Raw genomic sequence first — 24,398 nt, forward strand, 5'->3', positions numbered from 1 at the left:
TCATGAAGTCTGCCATGATTAGTATTGTTGTTATTTTTGTTGAAGGAAATAACGTTGTGATGCGTCCGTGAAGTTAATATGCCACAGTATGCTTAAAATCTGAAAAATATGTACATATTACATGCTATTATGACTGTGCCTGGTACATTACATGTATGTTTCACTCTTGTGTGGTGCGTAACACAAGATGCAGAAAGGGAGACCAGACAGCAGTTAGTCTCTTTTATTTCAGGAAGAGATGCACAAAATTCCATAGTGGCGAGGGAAGCACGGCATGGAAAAAAAACAGCACCAATTAACTGGACTGAGGGTCACTCCGGGAAATAGCTGGGGCAGCCACGCAGGAAGGAGACGGCGGTGCCAGGGCAAAAAGGAGCCTCGGAAGGGGAATCATCAGCCTGGGAAAGAACCAGAAGAGCGGCCTCCAACAGGATCATCAAGCATGTGCAACCGGCGCCTCCTGATGATTAGTGGCTGGTGTGCACAAAATTAGTGCCACCTGTGGATCGCCCCATTGTAGGAGAGAGAGAGAGACCAGGCAAGCGAGCACACCAGGCAGCAGGTAATCATCACAATATGTACTTAAAGCATGTGTATAAAACATTGATGGAGGTTTCAGAGTGTTTTGTAGGCGGAATGGAGCGACTCCTATTGGCTCCATTGTTAACATGCTTGTCTCACATAAGGATTGTGAATAATAGGCAAAAAAAGGAAAAGTGCAGTTCCCCTTGAAGATTATGCGTGTTCCTGATACAACTTTTTCCTCTTCGATTGGATACTGATTTTTAAGCTATGAGTATCAGCCAGTACCGATATTAATCCGATACAATATTAGCACAATTACAGTACATTATTTTATGTTTTTTATAGTGTGGAATATTGAAAAGGCTTGATCCAGTGAAATTAAAATAGTAGGTGTGAAAAGCACTAACCTAATGACTTTAAGTTGAAGGGGAGTGGTAATTGGGGGTTTTTGCGACACCTAGTGGTCACAATAATTCATGAAGTTAAATTCATGACGCAGTAAATTGAATGACGCAGACACCTTTGTTACTTGATACTTTATAAATTATAAATGATAAATGGGTTATACTTGTATAGCGCTTTTCTACCTTCAAGGTACTCAAAGCGCTTTGACAGTATTTCCACATTTACCCATTCACACACACATTCACACACTGATGGCGGGAGCTGCCATGCAAGGCGCTAACCAGCAGCCATCAGGAGCAAGGGTGAAGTGTCTTGCCCAAGGACACAACGGACGTGACTAGGAAGGTAGAAGGTGGGAATTGAACCCCAGTAACCAGCAACACTCCGATTGCTGGCACAGCCACTCTATCAACTTCGCCACGCCACCCCTAATACGCTCTTGACTTTTTATATGTACTCTATGTAATATCCAAATATTTGACACTTCTTTATATTGACAAATGTGGTGTTTTAGGCTGCAATATAGTTCAAGTTTGGACACTTATGTCTAGCTTGTGTGCAATTGTGTGCTTAGCTGTTGTGTAGCTGCTAGTAGCCTATAGCCTACCGTGTTTATCTTTTGTAAATGACTTCACTAAAACAAGAAAAGACCAACCTTGTGTGCTAATTGGAGGACATTTAGATGTAAACTGGCTGTCATCTGTGCACAAGTAAACACGCTGCAGGACGACTTGTATTGAAGCTATAATCAGACATTTGGCATGCAAGCCAATATGATCAGATATATGTTTGCTGATATCGGAATGATATCATTATCGGATTAGGACACCCCTAATCAAGATGTTAAATGTTCCAGACCTCTCGCTTGTTGAACTTCGGAAAGTGTTTGCCTGTAAGTGTTTTGTGCTCATTAATACCAGTTTATGTACATCTTCTTTGTCTATTTAACTGTCAAGTTTGGAGGCGTTAGAAAATCGATGTGTAAAACTGCTAAAGCTAATTGTTAGCGCATGTATATGGGTTTTCAATGCAATTCAGCATCAAGCTACTGCATTTGTTTATATGCATTTCACTCATGCTCAATGTCACGGAGAAATGTAGTTCTATGTAAAAGTTATAACTGACTTGCTAGACAGCACATTTGGAAACTATTCACAATGCTTCACTTTTTCCAAATGTTATGTTACAGCCTTTTTTCCGAAATGGAATTAATCCATTTTGTCCTAAAAATTATACAGACAATACCCTATAATGACAATGTGAAAAATAATTTTCTTTCTTTAAATTTAGCAAATGTATTAAAAAAAAAAAAATCACACATAAGTATTCACAGCCTTTGCTCAATTCTTTGTTGATGCACCTTAGACAGCAATTACAGCCTGAAGTGTTTTTGAATACGATGCCACAAGCTTTGCACACCTATCTTTGGGCAGTTTCTCCTATTCCTCTTTGCAGCACCTCTCAAGCTCAATAAGGTTGGATGGTAAGCATTTATTTTCCTCCAGGAAGTCTCTGTACATTGCTGCATTCATCTTAGTCTAGCCAGGGAGGTGACCAAGAACCTGATGGTCTCTCTGTCAGAGCTACAGTACAGCATTCCACTGTGGAGATAAGAGAACCTTCTAGAAGGACAACCATCTCTGCGGCAATCCATTAATCAGGCCTGTATGGTATAGTGGCCAGATGGAAAAAATGTCTTAGTAAAACAGTTGCCAACATGCATGAGGAATAAAACTCTCTGGTCTGATGAGATAAAGATTGAACTCTTTGGTGTGGTTGACAGGCATCATGCTTGGATAAAACCAGGCACCACTCATCACCAGGCCAATACCATCCCTACAGCGAAGCATGGTGGTGGCGGCATCATGCTGTGAGGATATTTTTTACCGGCAGGAACTGGGAGACTAGTCAGGATAGAGGGAAAGATGAATGCAGCAATGTACAGATACATCCTAGATGAAAACCAACACTTCCTACTCAACCTGATGGAGCTTGAGAGGTGCTGCAAAGAGGAATTGGTGAAACTGCCCAAAGATAGGTGTGCCGAGCTTGTGGCATCGTATTCAAAAAGACTTGAGGCTGTAATTGCTGCCAAAGGTGCATCAACAAAGTATTGAACAAATTGTGTGAATACGTACGTACATGTGATTTTTATTTTTGTTTTGTTTTTTTAAATACATTTGCAAGATTTTTTCTAAAAAACCTTTTCACCTTGTCATTATGGGTTATTGTGTGTAGAATTTTGTGGACAAATGTGTATTTATTCCATTTTGAAATAAGGCTGAAACATAACAAAATGTGGAAAAAGTGAAGCGCTTTGAATGCACTTAATTTCTGTTTGTTTAATTTTACAAAGCTTTCCAAGTGAAACGTCCATCTATTTCTAACCGCGTGTCCCTTTCTGGGTCGCAGGGGGTGCTGGAGCAGCTGCATTCGGTTCTGAAATGGAAGTCAGCTGGAGTCTTTATTGAGAAGCTGTTGTTAAAATAATTTTGAGTTTGTACAAAACCCAAAACCAGTGAAGTTGGCACCTTGTGTAAATGGTAAATAAAAACAGAATACAATGATTTGCAATTCCTTTTCAACCTATATCCAATTGAATACACTGCAAAGACAAGATATTTAACGTTCGAACTGGTAAAATGTGTTTGTTTTGTTTTTTTGCAAATATTAGCTCATTTGGAATTTGATGCCTGCAAAATGTTTCAAAAAAGCTGGCACAAGTGGCAAAAAAGACTGAGAAAGTTGAGGAATGCTCATCAAACACTTATTTGGAACATCCCACAGGTGAACAGGCTAATTGGGAACAGGTGGGTGCCATGATTGGGTATAAAAGCAGCTTCCATTAATTGATCAGTCATTCACAAACAAGGATGGGGCGAGGGTCACTACTTTGTGAACAAATGCGTGAGCAAATTTTCCAACATTTTAAGAACATTTCTCAACAAACTATTGCAAGGAATTTAGGGATTTCACCATCTACGGTCCGTAATATCATCAAAAGGTTCAGAGAATCTGGAGAAATCACTGCATGTAAGCAGCAAGGCCGAAAACCAACATTGAATGCCCATGACCTTCGATTCCTCACGCGGTACTGCATCAAAAACCGACATCACTGTGTAAAGGATATCACCACATGGACTCAGGAACACTTCAGAAAACCACTGTCAGTAACTACAGTTTGTCGCTACATCTGTAAGTGCAAGTTAAAACTCTACTATGCAAAGCGAAAGCCATTTATCAACAACACCCAGAAACGCAGACGGCTTCGGTGGGCCCGAGCTCATCTAAGATGAACTGATGCAAAATGTAAAAGTGTTCTGTGGTCTGACGAGTCCACATTTCAAATTGTTTTTGGAAACTGTGGACGTTGTGTTCTCCGGACCAAAGAGGAAAAGAACCATCCGGACTGTTATAGGCGCGAAGTTCAAAAGCCAGCATCAGTGATGGTATGGGGGTGTATTAGTGCCCAAGGCATGGGTAACTTCCACATCTGTGAAGGCACCATTAATGCTGAAAGGTACATACAGGTTTTGGAGCAACATATGTTGCCATCCAAGCAATATCTTTTTCATGGACACCCCTGCTTATTTCAGCAAGACAATGCCAAGCCACATTCTGCACTTGTTACAAGAGTGTGGCTTTGCAGTAAAACAGTGCGGGTACTAGACTGGCCTGCCTGTAGTCCAGACCTGTCTCAAAAGATTTGCAAATCATTGTATTCTGTTTTTATTTACGATTTACACAATGTGCCAACTTCACCGGTTTTGGGTTTTGTAGATTAAAAAAATAAATTGCACTCTGTGGGTTTTTGCATCTGAATTCATTTTATTTTCAAATATAATATATTTGACATATTTAAAGGGTCCCTATCATACAAAACCAACGTTTCTTACCAGTTGGTACCTGCTGTTGTGCATTCGGGATCTACATAAGTCTCGAATTGTTTTAATCAAAGCGTGGAGGCATTGCGGAGATATTTATAAAACAATCCTGCCTTCCGTCATACTTCCTCCGAACAGTCCGTTAGGAATGAACATTGCCAGCAGATAATCCATATATGGTATAAATCTACCAAACTGCCATGCCTGCGTCCACCATTTTTAGTTTATGCGCGCACACCTGTAGTTTAGACCAGTGGTCCCCAACCTGGTACCGGTCCGTGGACCGATTAGTACCGGGCCGCAAAAGAAATAAAAAAAAAAAATAATAATAATGTTTTTAATTTTTTTTTAATGAAATCAACATAAAAAACACAATATATATATATATATTATATCAATATAGATCAATACAGTCTGCGGGGATACAGTCTGTAAACACACATGATTGTATTTATTTATGACAAAAAACAAAAACAAAAACAAAAAAAAATACCATAACACCACCACCAACGTTAGACACCAACATTGTCTCAATTTACAAATCCAACTATTTTGCAACGTTGTTTCAAAGTCAGTTTTAAAGGACATGTATGTATAATCAACGTTGTATCAATGTCTTGTGCCTGCTGGGTAACTAGTAAGACAAGTGTGACTGTCTCCTATTTTACACAGCAGTGCTCCTCTCATCCAGGCTGGTGGTCTGGGAGATGATGGACCTGCTGATGTGTTCCTGAGGTATGACCATCTTGACCAGTTGACACAGAGCGCACGGAGCTCTGTGGATCAACCTGAGCAAGGTCCTCCTGAACTTCTCCCCCACAAACACATAGAGCACAGGGTTGAGGCAGCTGTGAAAGTAAGCCATCACTTCTGTGATTTCCAAAGCCCGTCGGATGACTTTGCTGCTTTCGCACTCAGAGTAAACGTTCAGTAGCTCCAGTGCTTTGAAGAAGGATGCCACGTTGTAAGGCACCCAGCAGAAGACGAAGACAGCCACAACCACAAGGATTAAATGGATGGCCTGTCTCTTGGAGGACTGAGTGGAAAGCAGCCGCCTGATGATTTGTGTGTAGCAGAAAGCCATGATGACCATGGGGACGAATACACCCAAAATATTCATTTTAAAAAGACCAAGAACACTCCAGAAGTGAGTGTTAGTGCCATCCAAGGCCGGATACACAGGGAAGCAGAAAGAGGCGTTCGAGAGGACAGACCGCTGTATGGTCTGGTTGTGGTTTTTTATGAAGAGGACCTCAGGAAACGATGACAAAAATCCAGCTAGCCATGTGACACCTGCTGCTATAACGCCAAAAGAGCGTGTACGCGTCCTCATGGCGTAAACAGCGTGCACTATGGCCAAGTACCTGTCGATGCTCATTAGCGTGATGAAGAAAATACCGGTGTAAAAAACAATTTGGTAAATACCAAGGACTATTTTGCACATAGCGTCCCCAAATATCCAGTGGTCCCGGGCTTGGTGGGCCAAAAAGGGCAGGGAGCCGACCAACAGGAGGTCAGCCATGGCCAAGTTTACGAGGCACACGTCTGTCATGTTGCGAAGTCGCAATCCACAAACGGTGACCCAGATGACAAGGAAGTTCCCCAGAAGGCCGAGGAGGAAGAACGTGGAGTAGATGGCAGGAAGAAAATACGCTCTGTGACGCTCGTAATCACACTTCCCATAGTCCGAAGACTCCCAATCAGGAAGCAAGGTGTAGTCGTAATTGTAATCATATGGTGTTAAAGTCATGTTGTCTGCAGCAGCTGTGGAAGTTGGCCTACAGAGAAGCAGAAGGAGGAAAACTTAGATATGGAAATAGTAGACAGTTCAATAGATCCAATTCCTCAAGTTTTCATAACGATTCACATGCAAGGTATGTCGGGCTGCAACTAGCAATGGATACCGAATTTAGTACTTTTATACGCACCGACTGAAATCTGTCTGTACTACCAGGTGTCGTTTCATGTAAAATCAAACGGTGCCATTTTTCGATACCTTTGCTGCGTGTGACATCTTGTCCGGCTGCAGACTCGTCACATCCGGTTGCAGACTAAACACCGGCTCAAGGAAACAATCAATCAAGCAGCACTCAGGGCGGACTCACTCAGCCACACTCCCTCCGAGTAATGTTGCAATTTTCAACACCAACTAAGCCAGTATGCTAGTACGCTAAAACGTGAAGTAAGGCTCCACTATTCCAAAATGCACTAGCTTGATGCTAATTTACCTTGGATGTCCATAGACAGGCTACCATTAGCATTAGCAATTTTACTTGGCGATTGCAACCCCTCCAAATTTGGTAATGAAAAATGCAACTCAGATGACCGTTAAAATCAAACAGCTGGTGTGTAATGAGCACAATACTTACAGTATAAACACTTTGTAAGGCCTGTCACTACACGATCAGTACCGGAAGACACGATCGGTCGTCATCCGCAAAACTATGTCACTTCCTGTCAACTTGTTTTATGGCAGTTACATTCGTGCGTGCCGTAAACAAACAAATACTGTTGCCGTTACCATGTTCTGTTTTGGTTTTTTTTAAACTTTATTTCAATAACAATGCAATACAAAACATTACATGTAAAACAAACATTGTTTAGGAATACAGTATTTATTTCTGAACTGTACAGATCTCTACAGAAATCCAAACTATCTGCTCGGCAGCCTTGAAGGGGAACTGCACTTTTTTGGAAATGATCGTTCACAATCATTATGAAAAACATGACGATGGATGAATTTGTTTTTTAATATATTCTAAACATTAAATAAATACTATCAAAAGTCTGCTTACAATGGATCCAAAGGGAGCCGTTCAATTTTGCCTATAAAACTGTTAAAAAAAACATCTACCTCCATTAAGGTTTTATACACATTATGTAAGTATATATGTAATGTAGTAATGGGCACATTTATAATAACATTTAATATGAATGTATTTTGATCATTTTAAATATATGCGGCATATTTTTTTAACAACATCACTGATTATTACTCACTGCAGACTTTATGAGAGCCAACTAACATAATAAAACATCACTTACTGTACAATGTCTGCTGTCATTAGGATGCCAACTGCTCGGATGTTCATATATTCCCATTATTTGAAGAATGACTCATAATCCTTGCGAAGAAAAGTGGTGGAACCAAGCGTCTTTTTGTGTCGTTCCCGCAATTTCCATGTCTAATTTGGCTGTCAAAGTGTACTAACTTGTCGGAATACGTCCTCAGCCTTATTCTATCTGTGTGAAAGGCATGATTTATGATCCAGAATAAACTTCCAGGGAGCAGGGAAGCAAGCAAGTGGCTTACCACTCGATGATGTAAACATTACACACAAGCTCGTGATCATGGCGCTGCTATAAATAGTCTGCGTTAGCGCTTATAATAACAACATCACTAATACTTGGTTAATATTCAAGTTACGAAATGTAAATGGAGTATTGTTGTTGCTTTTTGGATGTTTTTTGATTGTATTTTATGGGCGGAATAGAGTACCTCCTATTGGCTCAGCTGTAAGCAGACTTTTATTTAAGTATATTTACAAGTTAGAATGCATTGAAAAAGATTTGTCCTCATTTGTTTTATAGTGATTGTGAACGATAGGCAAAATTTTAAAAAAGTGCAATTTTTAAATGACCAATCTCTTTGACCACTTTCAAATACAAACATACTGCTAGTTGTAAAGTCTACTTTTCATTATTCTGCAAATATAGTTTTGAGTGAAGTGCCTCCTTTTTAAATGTTTAATAAAAAGGGACTCGTGGGAATTTGGTTGCGGAATGAATGTGACTGAAATTGTGGCGATAATACTCCATATTTTTTGTAATGTCATTTAAAAAACAAAACAAAAGTAGAAGATGCTCAAGTACACAACTAAATAACCCTGTTGCTGCTCTTTTGTGCAAGTATAAAAGTTCAAGTTAAAGTACCAATGATTGTCACGCACACACTAGGTGTGGTGAAATGTATTTGACCCAACCCCTTGATCACCCCTGGGAGGTGAGGGGAGCAGTGGGGAGCAGTGGGGAGCAGCGGTGGCCGCGCTCGGGAATCATTTTTGGTGATTTAACCTCCAATTCCAACCCTTGATGCTGAGTGCCAAGCAGGGAGGTAATGAGTCCCATTTTTTTTTTGTCTTTGGTATGACTCGGCCGGGGTTTGAACTCACGACCTACCGATTTTAGGGTGGACACTCTAACCACTATGAGGAGGAAGACGACCCTTACAAAAGTAACTAGCTAAACACGACTGCATGTTTTTGTCCATGTCCGATCACCATGCCATGCCCAGACTTTACAGGGAGTGCATACAGGCATACGGAGGTCAAACACACTAATGGCATACATACAATGTGAGCTGTAGGTTGATCGTTTTCAGGTTTGTTTTATTCCTTAACACATTCATATGAACACTTTTTTAAAATGGATTTAAGATAAATAACGCAACTTCAACAATACAAAATTGTTATCTAACATTGTATTTTAAAAGTGGTGATGCTTAAAATGCATTAAAACGAGTCAGTGAATAAAAAAGTGCATGGAGGTGCTGAACATCCTATTAATGATGATACTGCTACATTAAGTGTTATTAAAGCAACATTATGATTTTTTTCTTACCTTGTGAATACGTACTCTCTCACAGCAGGACTTGTTGTTGCCATCGTTGGCCGCGTGTACAATAAAAACTTGAGCACAACCTACATTTCAAGAGAAAAGTAACACTTTGAATGTGTGCATGAAACTCCATCCTGAATTAACTTAAATAGACTAACTATAAATAATATTAAAATGTGGGTTATTACCCACAGTATACATAGTACATTATTACAAGTATATATGTATTGTAGTAGTAATCCTTGCAAAACATATTTAGTTTAGATAATTGGGTGACTGCATCTAAAAAAAAATCTACGCTTACCTTCCCGCTGATGATTGATCACATCGGTAAATTAATAATCACCTCAAACAGCTGTTACCTGTTCTTGGCAGCTGAAAACATAAGAGCAACAATATATTTCCTGAGGATGCTTCAGACATATGGAACCACAAGTAAGTGGTTGCAACTACGTGTTGGAGTGGCAAGTGCATACCATTGCAGACTTTTGCAAAGCAACATGCACATGCTTTACTTTCAGAAGGGCTGTGTTGTATGTGCATGTCAAGACAAACTTCACACAGAAATGTAATATCAACAGCCTTTTTTTTTTTTTTTTACATCATTTAGGTGTAGTAGCGCCCACATTAGGTTTTGTAGAGAAACGTAAAGGATCAAATTTCACTATTTTGGACAAGGATGAAAAAGATTTTGACCTGAGGACACAATAATCGTGGAACTTAATGAACATAATCAGGCCAAAATGTACCTAATAATGGAACGTGTGCAGTCCTCATGGGGTATTATTGTTTGTAATTGAGGTAAATTAACTTGATATGAAAATCACTATTAGAAATCCACAATAATTGTTTTTTCCCTTAGATTGGTATTTACTATGGCTGTCAAAATAAATTAACTCATGTGATTGACTAGACTAGACTTTAGATAAAACTGTTTTGAGTGAATAAATGACATGCATTTAAAATAAAATATGAAACATTTGTATTACATTCTGACAATAATGTTGCCTTTGTATATTGTAATATTAGGTTATTTTTAAAGTTAATTTAAATGATGCAAGTGAGTAATAACCTGTGATTTTCATGATTTGATTAATCATTCACATTTGAAGTTAATTGCTGACATGAACAGACTTTTACACTATATTCAAATTTTATGACTGAGGGAAAAACTGAAAGCATGCAACTTTTCTCTGACTACAATTTTCACCGACCAAAAATGCTAACTTTTGACCACAAAATTAAGTCGCTGCTTGGTGACATTCGTCTAGCGCAGGGGTCGGCAACCCAAAATGTCAAAGGAGCCATATTGATTTTATTTTTATTTTTTTGCTGCAGCTGTTACATATACTGTAATAGTGTACATCAGTGGAGGCTGGTGACTTCCAGAATTGAGGAGGCCATTTTTTTCCGCTTGCTCACTTCACTCGCGATGGAATGTTCCCTGTTCTCTTATCTGTCTTTGTGCTGGCCAAAGGCATACTATTTGGAGTGTAAACCACAAGCAAACACCCATAAACATGTATGTCATTTAACTAAACAACAATATATATATGCCTATATATATGCTCAAAGTAAAATACTAGAGACATAATATATTGCATTTCAACAATGGCATATGAGCTAGCCACATTAGCAGCAGCAATGTTATCCCTAACAGGGAGATGTTAGCTCGTAGCATTCTGACAACACAGCATCAATAATATTATTAAAACACCCCTAAATGTTACACAAACACAGTGATGTCTATGAATAAACTAAATTAGTCTTATATAATAATCAACATACTCACATCGGTTGAACTCCATCCTCCTCTTCCACTGGATTCGGACCCAAGCCACCACCACAAGCACCTGTTCCATGTACATTTTCCTCTCTCACATCCATTTTGCCTGGCTAATCTAGGCTTGCTCGAACACACACAGCTAACTGGATGGAAAACAATGAGCTAAACTTCAACTGTAAAAATGTCCAAACTACAGAGATAAATGTCAATGAGCGATTAGCAGCAGCAGCTTTTGCTTTCGAAATCTGTCTCAGAGATGTTGTCAACTCAAGGAGAAATGCCTAGAGTGAAGGGTTTAACGTTAACGCATATCTATCTCCAGCCCAAGATCTCAAATTGCGCCAGAATCTCGCCGATTTCCGAGGTCGTTTTAAGCAAAAGTATTTGGCTATATGAGCTATAAACTTCACGGATGATAGCCAGGGGTGTTCTCTAAATTTCCTGAAAAGCACAAGTTGATAGGACACTCGTAGCCACTATGGCGAGTGTTTGTTTGACTGAAGTGGCTGGCGAATTCTCAAAATGGCTTCTGTGTTGATTAGGAAAGGAAAGGATTGATTCCAAATGAACCAGTAGCATGTGATTGGACGAACAAAATGTCAATCTTTCAGCCCTGGACACAATGCATGGTGAGGCCAGGCCTCCGTTGCCCACCCATTTTCAGTGATCTGGCCAATCACATATTGGCATGAAAAAGCATGCATTACATTGACTTCTATGAGAAGCTAATTTCCTAGGGGAGGCCTGGCCTCCCTTAATACAAACTGATAGGGAAATCTGGCCTGTTGCTTTACAATTGCAATATTGGGTTTTAGCCATGGGAACATTTAGATTTATGAACAAAACTAAAATAATATGAATATAAAAAATAAAAAATATGTTTTTTGTTAAAATAAATAAATAAAATAAATATATTTATTGTTTTTTTTAAATCTCTCTCTTCTCTCAAATTATTGGGGAGGCCAGGCCTCCTCCACCTCTATGGAGGAGCCTCCACTGGTGTACATGGTAATCAGAATCAGAATAGTTTTTATTGCCATTGTTAGAGAACGGGTTCACAAACTAGGAATTTTTCTTGGTGCAATCGTGCAACATAAATTTGTTACAGTATATATTGTATATATTATATAAAAATATAATATATCAGTATATATTATATACTGTAAATATAATATGTAAATATTACATATATGTTATATTTTATAATGCTACTATGGTAAATTAGTTGTTTACTTAATACCTGCATTAGCCTTTCTATCCTTACCCTTTCCATCATTTGAAACTGAACTACTGTGTGGAACAATTTCCCTTGTGGCTCAATAAAGTTTGTCTAAATCCAAGTCTAAAACACACACAAAAAAAATGTCTGGAGCCGCAAAAAATGTAAAGCCTTGTATAAGTCTTATGATGAAGGCAACACATGATGTAAGTGTCTATATTAGCCTACTATAAAAATGACTTTGTGTCGCAGGCTGACGCAAATCTTTATTGACAGACATTTAACATTTATTCTACACATTCTTACATTGGAAAACATTAGGAAAACAGAGGCTTCTCAGAGGAGGAGATAACTCCTGGAAATGACTGGCTTAGAATGGCCAAAGGTATAGATGTGTGTGTGTCCAAGTTAAAGGAAACGCCAGGCTGTCTTCTTCTAATGGATTTATTACAAGCTGGGTAACGGCACAAAAACAACTATCAGAAATGCAGCCAATATTACATACAGATAATGTGTCATGAGACATGCAAATAAAAATTAAATACACACAGGACATTAGTAAAGGAAATTAAATGAGCTCAAATATACCTACAAACGAGGCATAATAATGCAATAGAGGGATTTCGATTTTTTCCCGAAAAAAGAAGGTTGAAGGTTGAGCGTCATCGCTACACAGAATATTTCTGAACTATTCAGTGGAAAATAACATATGAAGAAGCAATAATGTGAGTCATTATATAAGAAGTCCCTTCGTCATTATAAGGATCAAATAACCGTGATTAAGTGCAAGGATCCGTACAAGATAGACAAGTCTGAGTGGCAGAGACCATGCGCGACATCTTCCCCGATGTCTCATACCCAGACTTTGTGAACTAATTAATTGTTCAACCCTGCCCATTTTACACTTTAAAAGACTTACAAAAATATAGGAGTCAATATAGCTATGGCGGCTTTGTTTGTGACGTTTATGTATATCTGTGTAAACCCAGTGGACATCGTGTCATCAAGCCAGCCGACAGTAATAGACTCTCAGAAATGATCCCACCCAAGTTTGACACCCTGGATAATCACGGACAACCTATCCATGGTCACCCTGGCACACTGTGAGTGTAAGGCAGGATTGAGGGAATTGTGTTCTCATGTAGCTTCACTTTTGTTTTATGTGGAGGCTACAGTCTGGATAAGAGAAGTGAGTACTCCCTCCGTTGTGGCAGTTGACAATGGCACATGTCGTCGGCAATATGAATAATATTGGATAAATTATCGGAGACAATTAGCGTTTTACTAAGGCCATGTCCACACGAACACAGATAGTTACACATACTTATCTCTGCGTGTAAGCCTCTTGTCCACAGGCAGACGCATACTTTTGTCTTTAAAAACGCAGACTTTTACAAATGCTGGGCAAAGTGTAGAGATCCAAAAACTCTCCGCTCAGCGTATGGGTGTACACGGCACAAACGCAGACTTGTGATGACGTCACAGTTGTGCGCTGTCATTTCCAAGCTCAACAACACTGCCTTGCTGCCTTTAAACACACTATAAGAGGACTTACTGTATGTTTGAACGTAAACATGCTGCTATTTTCACTCAACGTTGACAAAAAGACACATCAAAATGGGCGGTGCAAATGACAGTCAGCTGTTTTGGATACGATCGCTGTGGAACCTCCACCTGATGGGGCAACTTTGACAAGCAAGACTTTTTGCTCTGTGTCATAAGAAAGGTGCAACATTATCTTATGTTTTTAGTCCTTATTTAACGACAAATTATGAAGTTAACTTACATGTGTTGCTTCCATTCTTGTAGATGGAGCCGCGTGCAAAGCAACCGAGCAACAAAAAAAAACATGATGTAGCGTCTTCCTTATAGTGTGTACTTCATTACACATGTACCATATCACTATATCCATGATTAAATGCTTTATATTTCCAAGTGTTTTACAGCGGCACACGCACGTCCGTGTGCTTTAAACATAGGCACTTCAACATGCAAAATAGTTTCCTTGGCCCGTGAGTGCAGTGTTTTTCAACCACTGTGCCGCGGCACACTAGTGTGCATTGAGATACAGTCTGGTGTGCCGTGGTAGATTATGTAATTTCACCTATTTGGGGTAAAAATAATTTTTGCAAACAAGTAATTATAGTCTGCAAATATTGTGTTGTTGTTGAGTGTCGGTACTGTCTAGAGCGCGCCAGCGTAACTGTTTTGGACTCTTCCATATCAGTAGGTGGCCGCCGGTAGCTAATTGCTTTGTAGATGTCGGGAACACGTTGTGTGAGACGACGAGGGTTTGTCGTCGTATCTAATGCTCAAACCAAAAATAAACAAAAGGTGAGTGCCCCTAAGAAAATGCATTGAAGCTTAGGGAAGGCTATGCAGAACAAAACTAAAACCTAACTGGCTACAAAGTAAACAAAAACAGAATGGTGGACGACTGCAAAGACTTACTGTGGAGCAAAGACGGCGTCCACAAAGTGCATCCGAACATGACATGACAATCAACAATGTCCCCACAAAGAAGGATAGCAAACTTAAATAATTTTGATCGCTAAAACAAAGTAGATGCGGGGAATAGCGCTCAAAGGAAAACATGAAACTGCTACAGGAAAATACCAACAAAAGAGGAAAAGCCAACAAAATAGGAGCGCAAGACAAGAACTAAAACACTACACACAGGAAAACAGCAAAAAACTCCAAATAAGTCACGGCGTGATGTGACAGGTCGTGACAGTACACCTACTTTGAGACAAGAGCTATAGTGATGCATGGTTGGTTATGGTTTAAAGCAGGGGTGGGCAATTAATTTTCACCGGGGGCCGCATAAGCAACCCGAGCACTGCTGGAGGGCCACACGACAATATTTCAATTAAATGTTGCTCAATATTATTTTTGATATACCATAAGATAAATAATAATGATGATAATAATTAATAATAATAATAATAATAATTTCATTTAACCTAACTTAACTTTATACAAAAGCAGATTGCTTTTTAAGGTCACTTTATCCTGCATTATCCAACATTTTTCCCCATCAGATTTGGACAACCATCTGTTGTTAAAAATAGTTTTTAATCATATCTATTCTATATTGTTTTTTATATGTAATTGTTTTTTTCTTTTTATTCAGTCATTGGTGGAGCTAAGGATAATATTTGAATATTGTTTGTAATATTGTTGTGCAGCACTTTGGAAACATTTTGTTGTTTAAATGTGCTATATAAATAAAGTGGATTGGATTGTCACACCTGCCAGCGTGTCCCAACACGCATTTACCTCTGTGAACAAGTCATTACCTGTGGTTGTCTCTTTAATTGACTGCATCAGAGCTCTCATCCAAAGTTAGCGAAAAACAGTCCTGTCTCCGGGCATTATCAGCGCAACAAAGTCCAATAAGCACTCCTTAATAAACTCTCCGTCAGAAAACGCCTTACTTTTTCTGGCGCTTTTGTGAGAAATGACGAAACTTGTCCTGACGGCTGCATCTCTGGGGGTGTGAAATATGGCACAAAGTCCTTGTTGGGTTTGCAGTTTTACCATCAACGCATCAGCCTCCCTTGCGCGCGCTTCAGACACATCCCGGTATTTTCCCTCGTGTTTCTTCGTGTAGTGGCGATTAAAATGATATTTAAACACAGCAACCTGTGTACCACACATTAAGCACACGGCTTTACCATTAATTTATGTAAAGAAATACTTGGCAGTCCATCTCTTGTTGGAAACACGCCATTCCTCATCAACTTTTCTTTTTTTAGCGTCTCATCACTTGTCTCTATGCACCTTCCCTCACAGGTTCCCTCCGGACATACGGCATAAATAACACATTTCAAAATAAAAGCAGCACAGTTGTATTGCGCGCACGACATAGATGTTTTTTAAACTTTATTTTGTAATTTGTAATTGCGCCGTTCAATTCACTCACAATCGCACACGCGCATACGTCCACACGGAAGTAATACAAATAACGCTTTTCAAAACAAAAGCAGCACTGTTGTATTGCACACTCGACATAGATACTTTTTTAAATTTATTTTGTAATTTATGATTGGCTTCACGCGGGCCGGACAGGGATGCGCAAAGGGCCGGATGCGGCCCGCGGGCCGTACAATGCCCAGGTCTGGTTTAAAGTCATATCCAACTATTGCAACAGCGACTTTTTACTGCTGCTGAGTTTCATTTTTTAATGTTTTCTGCTGTTGGTGTGCCTCCAGATTTTTTCAATGAAAGAAATGTGCCTGGGCTCAAAAAAGGTTGAAAAACACTGCGTTAGTGCATGCTAATTTTAGAAATGCACATGTAATACATCAACATGTTGCTGAACATGTTATAATTCTATCAGTGTTGGGTTTCAGCAACACAGACGTGCATGCATGCTTTAAACACTGAAAAAAAGAGATAGTGTACATGCAGGCTGGTTTTAAAGATAATGTACATGTCATTGTATGTCTAAAGTATATCAAAATAAACATAATAGAGGTGTAATGCCACCAAGTCAGCTATTACTGCTTTTTTTAGGCTTGTGTGTAGACAGACAGTTTTGAAACTACACTTGTGTGGATGGAGATTGTATTAACCCCAAATATGTGTTTTTGAAACTCTCTGTGTTGGTAAATACATGGCCTAACTATCGCCTTTCAATGTAGATGTCCGCAATGCATTGTGGGAAATGTAAAACAACTCGAAACCCCTCTATATGCACATACTGCTGGCCTAAATAGCATGTTAGCATCGATTAGCTTGCAGTCATGCAGCGACCAAATATGCCTGGTTAGAATTCCAGCAAGTCAATAACACCAACAAAGCTCACCTTTGTGCATTCGCGCACAGCATATAATGTTGGTGGACAAAATGAGACAAAGAAGGAGTGACCTAAAACGCGTCTTTCTGTTGCAGCGCCGGAGAAACTTTTACACGTAAACAAACTGCGGTGAGTTCAAGGACCGCCGAAATTAGTGGGACAAAACGGTGCTCGCCAAATACTCTCCTTTTCTTCTTCTTCTTTGGTTTAATGGCGACTGGCAAGCAACCATTCTGATATGAAGTGTGGACCGAGATGGAACCCTACTCTGTATTATTTTATTCAACCCAGTCTTTTTAAAATGTGTATATCATGCTTTGTATCGAACGTGTTCTGAGTGAAATCCTAAAATATCTTCCACTACTAACCTAACCTTCTCTTTCGCTAACTTGTTTTCCAGTATTTCCCTTTCACAGTCACACAGCCTGTATTATGTTTCCCTATCAATTTCAATGAACTATTTATATATGTATGTCCTAATCTCATTCTAGTAATAATGTCTTATTCCTTCCTATTTCTATTGCCTCCTCTCATTACACCTACTCTCCTCTGAACTTTGTAATACTCCTTACCTTTTGTTTCCTTATTCCAGTTATCTTGTCACTTTTTATTGTGTTCTATCTTAATGTTCTTCACTTCTTCTTTACTGTGGTTAATCTCCATGTTTTCTTCTGTTTTAGTGGTTGCTTGCTCTGCGTACCAATCTGCTAATTCATTCCTACATGAGCAGGTATGTTACCACACTTCCCGCTTTATTTATTCTGGAGATTGCCTGAATGTTTTCATATACTAAATATTGTTCTTGATGCTATGTTTTTTATGCTCATCAATGCACGGCTGGAGTCTGAGCACACGGCTGCTTTTCTTGTATTCAGATGACGTGCTGCTGGGATTAAAGAGGAGCGGTTAAAACGCAAACTTTCATTTCTAATTGTTACATGCTGTGTGTTTAAATGTTTCAGCATATTGCTCGCATGTCCTCTTGATGAAATAGAAGTCTTATTACAAGTAGCGCTGTTGCAATCTTTTCTTGCAAAATGTATAGTTAAAGTACCAATGATTGTCACACACACTAGGTGTGGTGAAATGTGTCCTTTGCATTTGACACATCCCCTCGTTCCCCCCCTGGGAGGTGAGGGGAGCAGTGGGCAGCAGCGGGGGCTGCGCCCGGGAATCATTTTTGGTGATGTAGTCTGTAAATGTAGATTGTTGTGCCTGGGCGCCGCCATTTTTAGATCTGACGTCACTCCGCAATGTCATCCCGACCCGGAAGGATCGATAACAGAACCGTCTGAATAAATGTCAATAAGCGATTCTAAGGAATTGATACACTGGGAACTTGTTTTAAACAAGAACCTGTTTTCGATTCCCATCCCTACTTATCATAACCTGACTCTCACCAGATCCTTGTAGTTCGCTGAGCTCCACACAAGGATCCGGGCTCGAGGGCAATGCAAACTCCTTCAAGACAGCAAAAAATAATGAACCAGTCAGGATCGCCGGGCGGAATTTCATAGATGTGACGTAGCGCCAAAGCGACTGTTTGAGTCAAACAACAATGGCTGCTCGAAGCGAGGAGTCGTGTGCCTTTTATTCGCATATTTTCTTTGCGGAAACAACATTAATCATCTACTGAGATTGCTGCGTTGTTTCAGTAAAAGTTCTCTAACTTTTCTCTCTGTCGTTATCCAATATGTCGGCTGTTCTGTTTTGGATTTCCCAGCGATTACTCATCAGATTTCTCAGCAGTGTCACGGGTTGATTTCGATGTGAGTGGTTGAAGTAGCACGTCATTCAAGATAACGGACAAGTGGTTCATCCAATCACATACAACAATTTTTTTTACAAGGCCCCGCCTTCTGAAATATACTACAAGGATCTGGCGAGTGTCAGGTTATACTCATCAGGGTCACAAATAAAGTTCCGCTGTAGAATCCCAACTGTTCAGACGAGTAGAGAGAAATTCCGTTATACACATCATTGCTTCTCCAACTGTGGAAAGCGTACCACTAGTGAATATCTTTCCAACTGGCGGCCCGCGGGCAATATCCGGCCCGCCAAAGCTTTTAATTTGGCCCACCGAACATCACCCAAATCGTGGTATATTTTGTATTTGTGGTCGTGTTGTTATTTGTCTGAGAATAAATCTGGCGATCAAAGCTCGTTTAATACATATAGTGCTAAATTTGACCAGTAGACAGCGATAACGCTACACTTTAGGTTTAATTGTGATGAGCCACATTCGTTGTGCGCAATTTTTCAGGATTCAAATACAGATCAGCAGGTACCAGAAGGTAAGAAAAGTAGCTTTTGCATAATATTGCGAAACAAAACGCCAGATAATGTCTTACCTTATACACACATTATAATAATACTCGTATGTTGAAGCACATCAAGCGGTGCAGCTTCATAGCCTACCAAAGTCGTACTAAAACATTTTGATAGATTTTTGAGCGCCGTGTATAATGTTCTATATTTTCAACTGAACATATAAAATGTTGGTGTTGTTTACTTGATCACACTCCTCAGCCTTCCCTGTAAGGTCTATTCGGGTGTGCTGGAGAGGAGGTTACGCCGGATAGTCGAACCTCGGATTCAGGAGGAACAGTGTGGTTTTCGTCCTGGTCGTGGAACTGTGGACCGGCTCTATACTCTCGGCAGGGTCCTTGAGGGTGCATGGGAATTTGCCCAACCAGTCTACATGTGTTTTGTGGACTTGGAGAAGGCATTCGACCGTGTCCCTCGGGAAGTCCTGTGGGGAGTGCTCAGAGAGTATGGGGTATCGGACTGTCTGATTGTGGCGGTCCGCTCCCTGTATGATCAGTGCCAGAGTTTGGTCCGCATTGCCGGCAGTAAGTCGGACACGTTTCCAGTGAGGGTTGGACTCCGCCAAGGCTGCCCTTTGTCACCGATTCTGTTCATAATTTTTATGGACAGAATTTCTAGGCGCAGTCAAGGCGTTGAGGGGATCTGGTTTGGTGGCTGCAGGATTAGGTCTCTGCTTTTTGCAGATGATGTGGTCCTGATGGCTTCATCTGGCCAGGATCTTCAGCTCTCGCTGGATCGGTTCGCAGCTGAGTGTGAAGCGACTGGGATGAGAATCAGCACCTCCAAGTCCGAGTCCATGGTTCTCGCCCGGAAAGGTGTGGAGTGCCATCTCCGGGTTGCGGAGGAGACCCTGCCCCAAGTGGAGGAGTTCAAGTACCTCGGAGTCTTGTTCACGAGTGAGGGAAGAGTGGATCGTGAGATCGACAGGCGGATCGGTGCGGCGTCTTCAGTAATGCGGACACTGTATCGATCCGTTGTGGTGAAGAAGGAGCTGAGCCGGAAGGCAAAGCTCTAATTTACCGGTCGATCTACGTTCCCATCCTCACCTATGGTCATGAGCTTTGGGTTATGACCGAAAGGACAAAATCACGGGTAGAAGCGACCGAAATGAGTTTCCTCCGCCGGGTGGCGGGGCTCTCCCTTAGAGATAGGGTGAGAAGCTCTGCCATCCGGGGGGAGCTCAAAGTAAAGCCGCTGCTTCTCCACATCGAGAGGAGCCAGTTGAGGTGGTTCGGGCATCTGGTCAGGATGCCACCCGAACGCCTCCCTAGGGAGGTGTTTAGGGCACGTCCGACCGGTAGGAGGCCACGGGGAAGACCCAGGACACGTTGGGAAGACTATGTCTCCCGGCTGGCCTGGGAACGCCTCGGGATCCCCCGGGAAGAGCTGGACAAAGTGGCTGGGGAGAGGGAAGTCTTGGTTTCTCTGCTTAGGCTGCTGCCCCCGCGACCCGACCTCGGATAAGCGGAAGAAGATTGATTGATGTCTCATTATACCTCGCGGCGGCGGGACCAGCAGCTTTCTCGCGGCGGCGAGTGACGGCAGCGGGGCGGCAAGGGAGAGGCCCGGCTAGCAGCCAGCAGCAGCGGCACCACCACCTCGCGGCGGCGGGATCGGCGGCGGGATCGGCAGCTTTCTCGCGGCGGCGAGTGACGGCAGCGGGGCGGCTAGGGAGAGGCCCGGCTACCGGCCAGCAGCAGCGGCACCACCACCTCACTGCGGCGGGACCAGCAGCTTTCTCGCGGCGGCAAGTGACGGCAGCAGGGCGGCGAGGGAGAGGCCAGGCTGGCGGCTAACGGCTAGCGGCTGGCAGCAGCGGGACCATCTCGCGGAGACGAGACCGGCAGGTGACTGCGGCGAGGCCCGGGAGAGGAGAGAGGCTGGAGCGAGGCTTGCCAGGCCGGACGGGACCCCATCGGTGGGAAGGCGAAAGTGCCGTGACGCGTCTCGGCAATTTGGGTTGTGAGTTTTAGCCAGTAAAGAAACCGAACTGAAGTTAAGAAGAAAACCAAGTGAATTAAGAAAATGAGTGCGAAACACAAGAAATTCGAGGAAGACTTGGAGGAGATCAGAAAATCGCTTAACTCCCTGTCGGAGGATGTAAGGACAGTGGCCAAACAGCAAGACACACTCATGGAGTTGTTGACCGAAATCAAAATGCTGAAAAACATCATCAAGGAAAAAGACAAGAAAATTGTTGACCTAGAAGCAAGAATTGACGAAATTGAACAGTACACCAGAATGGACGATTTAATTATAAGTGGACTAGAAACCAAACATCGCACATATGCAAGAGTGGCCGGGACTCGCAGCAGGGACGCTGACAAGGACGCCGAAGCCCCGGCAGACGAACTTGTGACACTTGAACGGCAAGTAATTAACTTTTTTTCCAGTAAGAACATGACTCTTCAAAGTGGCAGCATTTCAGCGTGCCATACTATCCCCAGGAAGGACAGCAGAACCAACCCAGCCATTGTGATCCGGTTTGTAAATCGGAAACACAAGACGGAGTTACTACGGCAGGGAAGGAAGCTGAAGGAAACTGGGGTTTACATCAATGAACATCTTACCAAGAAGAACGCTGACATTGCAAGACAAGCACGCATCCTCAGAAAAGGAAACAAGATACAAGCAACATGGACACGGAACTGCAAAATCATGATTCGGCTAAATGGACCATATGAAGAAGCCAAAGTTGTCATGATCCGAGAGCTCCGCGACTTGGATCAATATAGATGAGACCTGCTAGACTTATGACTGACACGGCTCATCCTTGGCTGGAGACGGGGAAGGCTACGCAGCGAGAAGGTGAGACAACTGAGAATCAAAAGTTTCTAAGAGCTGAATACATGGACTATAAACTGTATGACTTTGAAAATGATGTTGACCCAGAAAACCATCTGTTCAACTCAATCAATGCTACATGTGACTACTACACCGAGGAACAATTAAATGACAATGTTAGTTTAGATAATACATTTTCTTTAATACATTTCAACTGTAGAAGCTTATATGCAAATTTATCAAAGATTGACGAATACCTGAAGACTCTAAATGGCAAATTCAAAATAATAGCACTTTCTGAAACATGGATCGATAAAGACAGAGGTATCGATTTCTCCATTGACGGGTATGAGTTGTATCACTATAGTAGAAGAAACAAGAAGGGAGGAGGTGTGGCCCTGTTTGTTGACTGTGAATTGAAATGTAGACCTGTGGAATGTATGACAGTGGTAATTGATGATTTATTTGAATGTGTAACTGTAGAGGTAGAAATAGAAAAGAAGAGAAATGTTATTGTTACGTGTATATATAGGACACCTGGGTCTAAAGTAGAAGCATTTAATGATAGTTTGGAAGAATTATTGTGTAAGGTGAAGGAAAATAAAACATTTGTCATGTGTGGCGACTATAACATAGACCTGCTAAGCTCACCCAGAAATAAATCAACAAGAGACTTCTTGGATGTGGTATATAGTAGAGGGCTTTATCCATTGATCACCAAACCCAGTAGAATAACGACAAATTGTGCAACGTTAATTGATCACATCTTTATAAATGACATAAAAAATAATATAAAAAGTGGACTAGTAATTAATGATATAAGTGACCACTTACCTGTGTTTCTTACTTATGACTGTCCAATTGATAAAAAGAGGGAGGAAAAAACTCATAGATATGTAAGGAAAAGAACTGAAGAGGCAATCAATAGGTTTAGGAAGGACTTATTTGAAACAGACTGGAATGAGGTGTATGGGGGAGAAGCAAATGCTGCATATGAGGCTTTTCTTAATATATATTTATCATTGTATGAAAAGCATTGTCCGAATGTATGGAAACAAAGAGACAGCTACAATAAAAAGCCTTGGATTATAAAGGGACTACAGAATGCTTGTAAAAAGAAAAACAAACTTTATAGAGATTTCATAAAAGTAAAAACAAAGGATGCTGAAACGAAATATAAGGTTTACAAAAACAAATTGATAACAATAATGAGACAAGCAAAAAGAGAATATTATAATAATTTACTAGAAAAAAATAAAAACAATATCAAAGGAACTTGGAATATTCTGAACAAGGTAATAGGAAAAACATCTGGGCCTACAAACCCACCAAGCCATTTTATCAATGAGGATAATAAGATGATAACAAATATGAATGAAGTGGCAAACGGATTCAATTCTTTTTTTGTGAATGTTGGACCCAAATTGGCAGAGAGTATTGGAGAACATAAAGATATACAGAGTGGATGGAGAGGGGGAAGCAAAGTGCTACAGTCCATGCTTCTAGGAGATGTTAGTGAAAATGAAATTGTATCGGTGGTAACAAAACTGAAAAATAAGACATCAACAGACAGTGATGGTATAGACATGATAATTGTAAAAAAGACTATTGACTGTATCATCAAACCTCTTTGTTATATTTTTAATCTTTCTTTTCAAACAGGGACCTTTCCAAATAAAATGAAGGTAGCAAAGGTAATTCCACTCTTTAAAACGGGAGATAAACATAGATTCACTAATTACAGACCAGTGTCACTACTGTCACAATTTTCTAAAATAATTGAAAAAATATTTGTAAAAAAATTAGATAGTTTTATTGAAAAGAACATGCTGTTGAGTGAGAGCCAGTATGGATTCCGGACCAATAGATCCACTGCTTCAGCTGTAATGAATATAATTGAGGATATAGCAACAGCAACTGATAATAAGAAATACACTATAGGGGTATTTATCGATCTTAAAAAAGCATTTGATACTATAGATCATTCTATATTATTGTCCAAGTTGTATTCATTTGGTGTGAGAGGAGTAGTTTTAGACTGGCTAAGAA

At 40.7% G+C, this 24,398-nt stretch overlaps 2 protein-coding genes across 6 annotated transcripts in view; one reads left to right on the top strand and one right to left on the bottom strand.

The window, feature by feature from the left end:
* Positions 1–362: 362 nt before the first annotated feature.
* Positions 363–24,398, top strand: part of LOC133660187 (protein cordon-bleu-like) — a 158,101-nt gene continuing 134,065 nt past the window's right edge. Inside the window, exons 1-3 of one of the 3 annotated variants that reach the window (XM_062063431.1) lie at positions 363–562; positions 17,333–17,366; positions 17,918–17,967. The gene's annotated coding sequence lies outside the window, so the exon portion shown is untranslated. Of the gene's footprint in view, positions 563–17,079; positions 17,367–17,917; positions 17,968–22,247; positions 22,374–24,398 lie in introns of those variants that run through there. The other 2 variants (XM_062063432.1, XM_062063433.1) reach the window with 2 other exon arrangements.
* LOC133660188 (C-C chemokine receptor type 4-like) lies at positions 5,239–14,245 on the bottom strand. Of its 3 annotated transcripts, none has more exons than XM_062063441.1 (4): positions 14,223–14,245; positions 9,736–9,806; positions 9,435–9,514; positions 5,239–6,592 (listed from the first exon to the last, which is right to left on the bottom strand). In XM_062063441.1, exons 3-4 carry the CDS (start codon positions 9,476–9,478, stop codon positions 5,479–5,481), a joined length of 1,158 nt encoding a protein of 385 aa, XP_061919425.1. In that variant the 5' UTR covers positions 9,479–9,514; positions 9,736–9,806; positions 14,223–14,245; the 3' UTR covers positions 5,239–5,478. The 3 variants fall into 3 exon arrangements, with proteins under 3 accessions (XP_061919425.1, XP_061919424.1, XP_061919423.1); XM_062063440.1 differs by lacking the exon at positions 14,223–14,245 and adding an exon at positions 11,224–12,122; XM_062063439.1 differs by lacking the exon at positions 14,223–14,245 and adding an exon at positions 9,908–9,935.

The sequence above is a fragment of the Entelurus aequoreus genome, linkage group LG11, assembly GCF_033978785.1.
Source record: "Entelurus aequoreus isolate RoL-2023_Sb linkage group LG11, RoL_Eaeq_v1.1, whole genome shotgun sequence".
Taxonomy (NCBI): Eukaryota; Metazoa; Chordata; class Actinopteri; order Syngnathiformes; family Syngnathidae; genus Entelurus; species Entelurus aequoreus.

Coding starts and splice junctions, on each gene's coding strand:
- LOC133660188 (XM_062063441.1), bottom strand. CDS start 9,478: ATGGCAACAACAAGTCCTGCTGTGAGAGAGTACGTATTCACAAG. Junction 6,593..9,434: donor AGAGAGTACGTATTCACAAG/GTAAGAAAAAAA, acceptor GCTTCTCTGTAG/GCCAACTTCCACAGCTGCTG.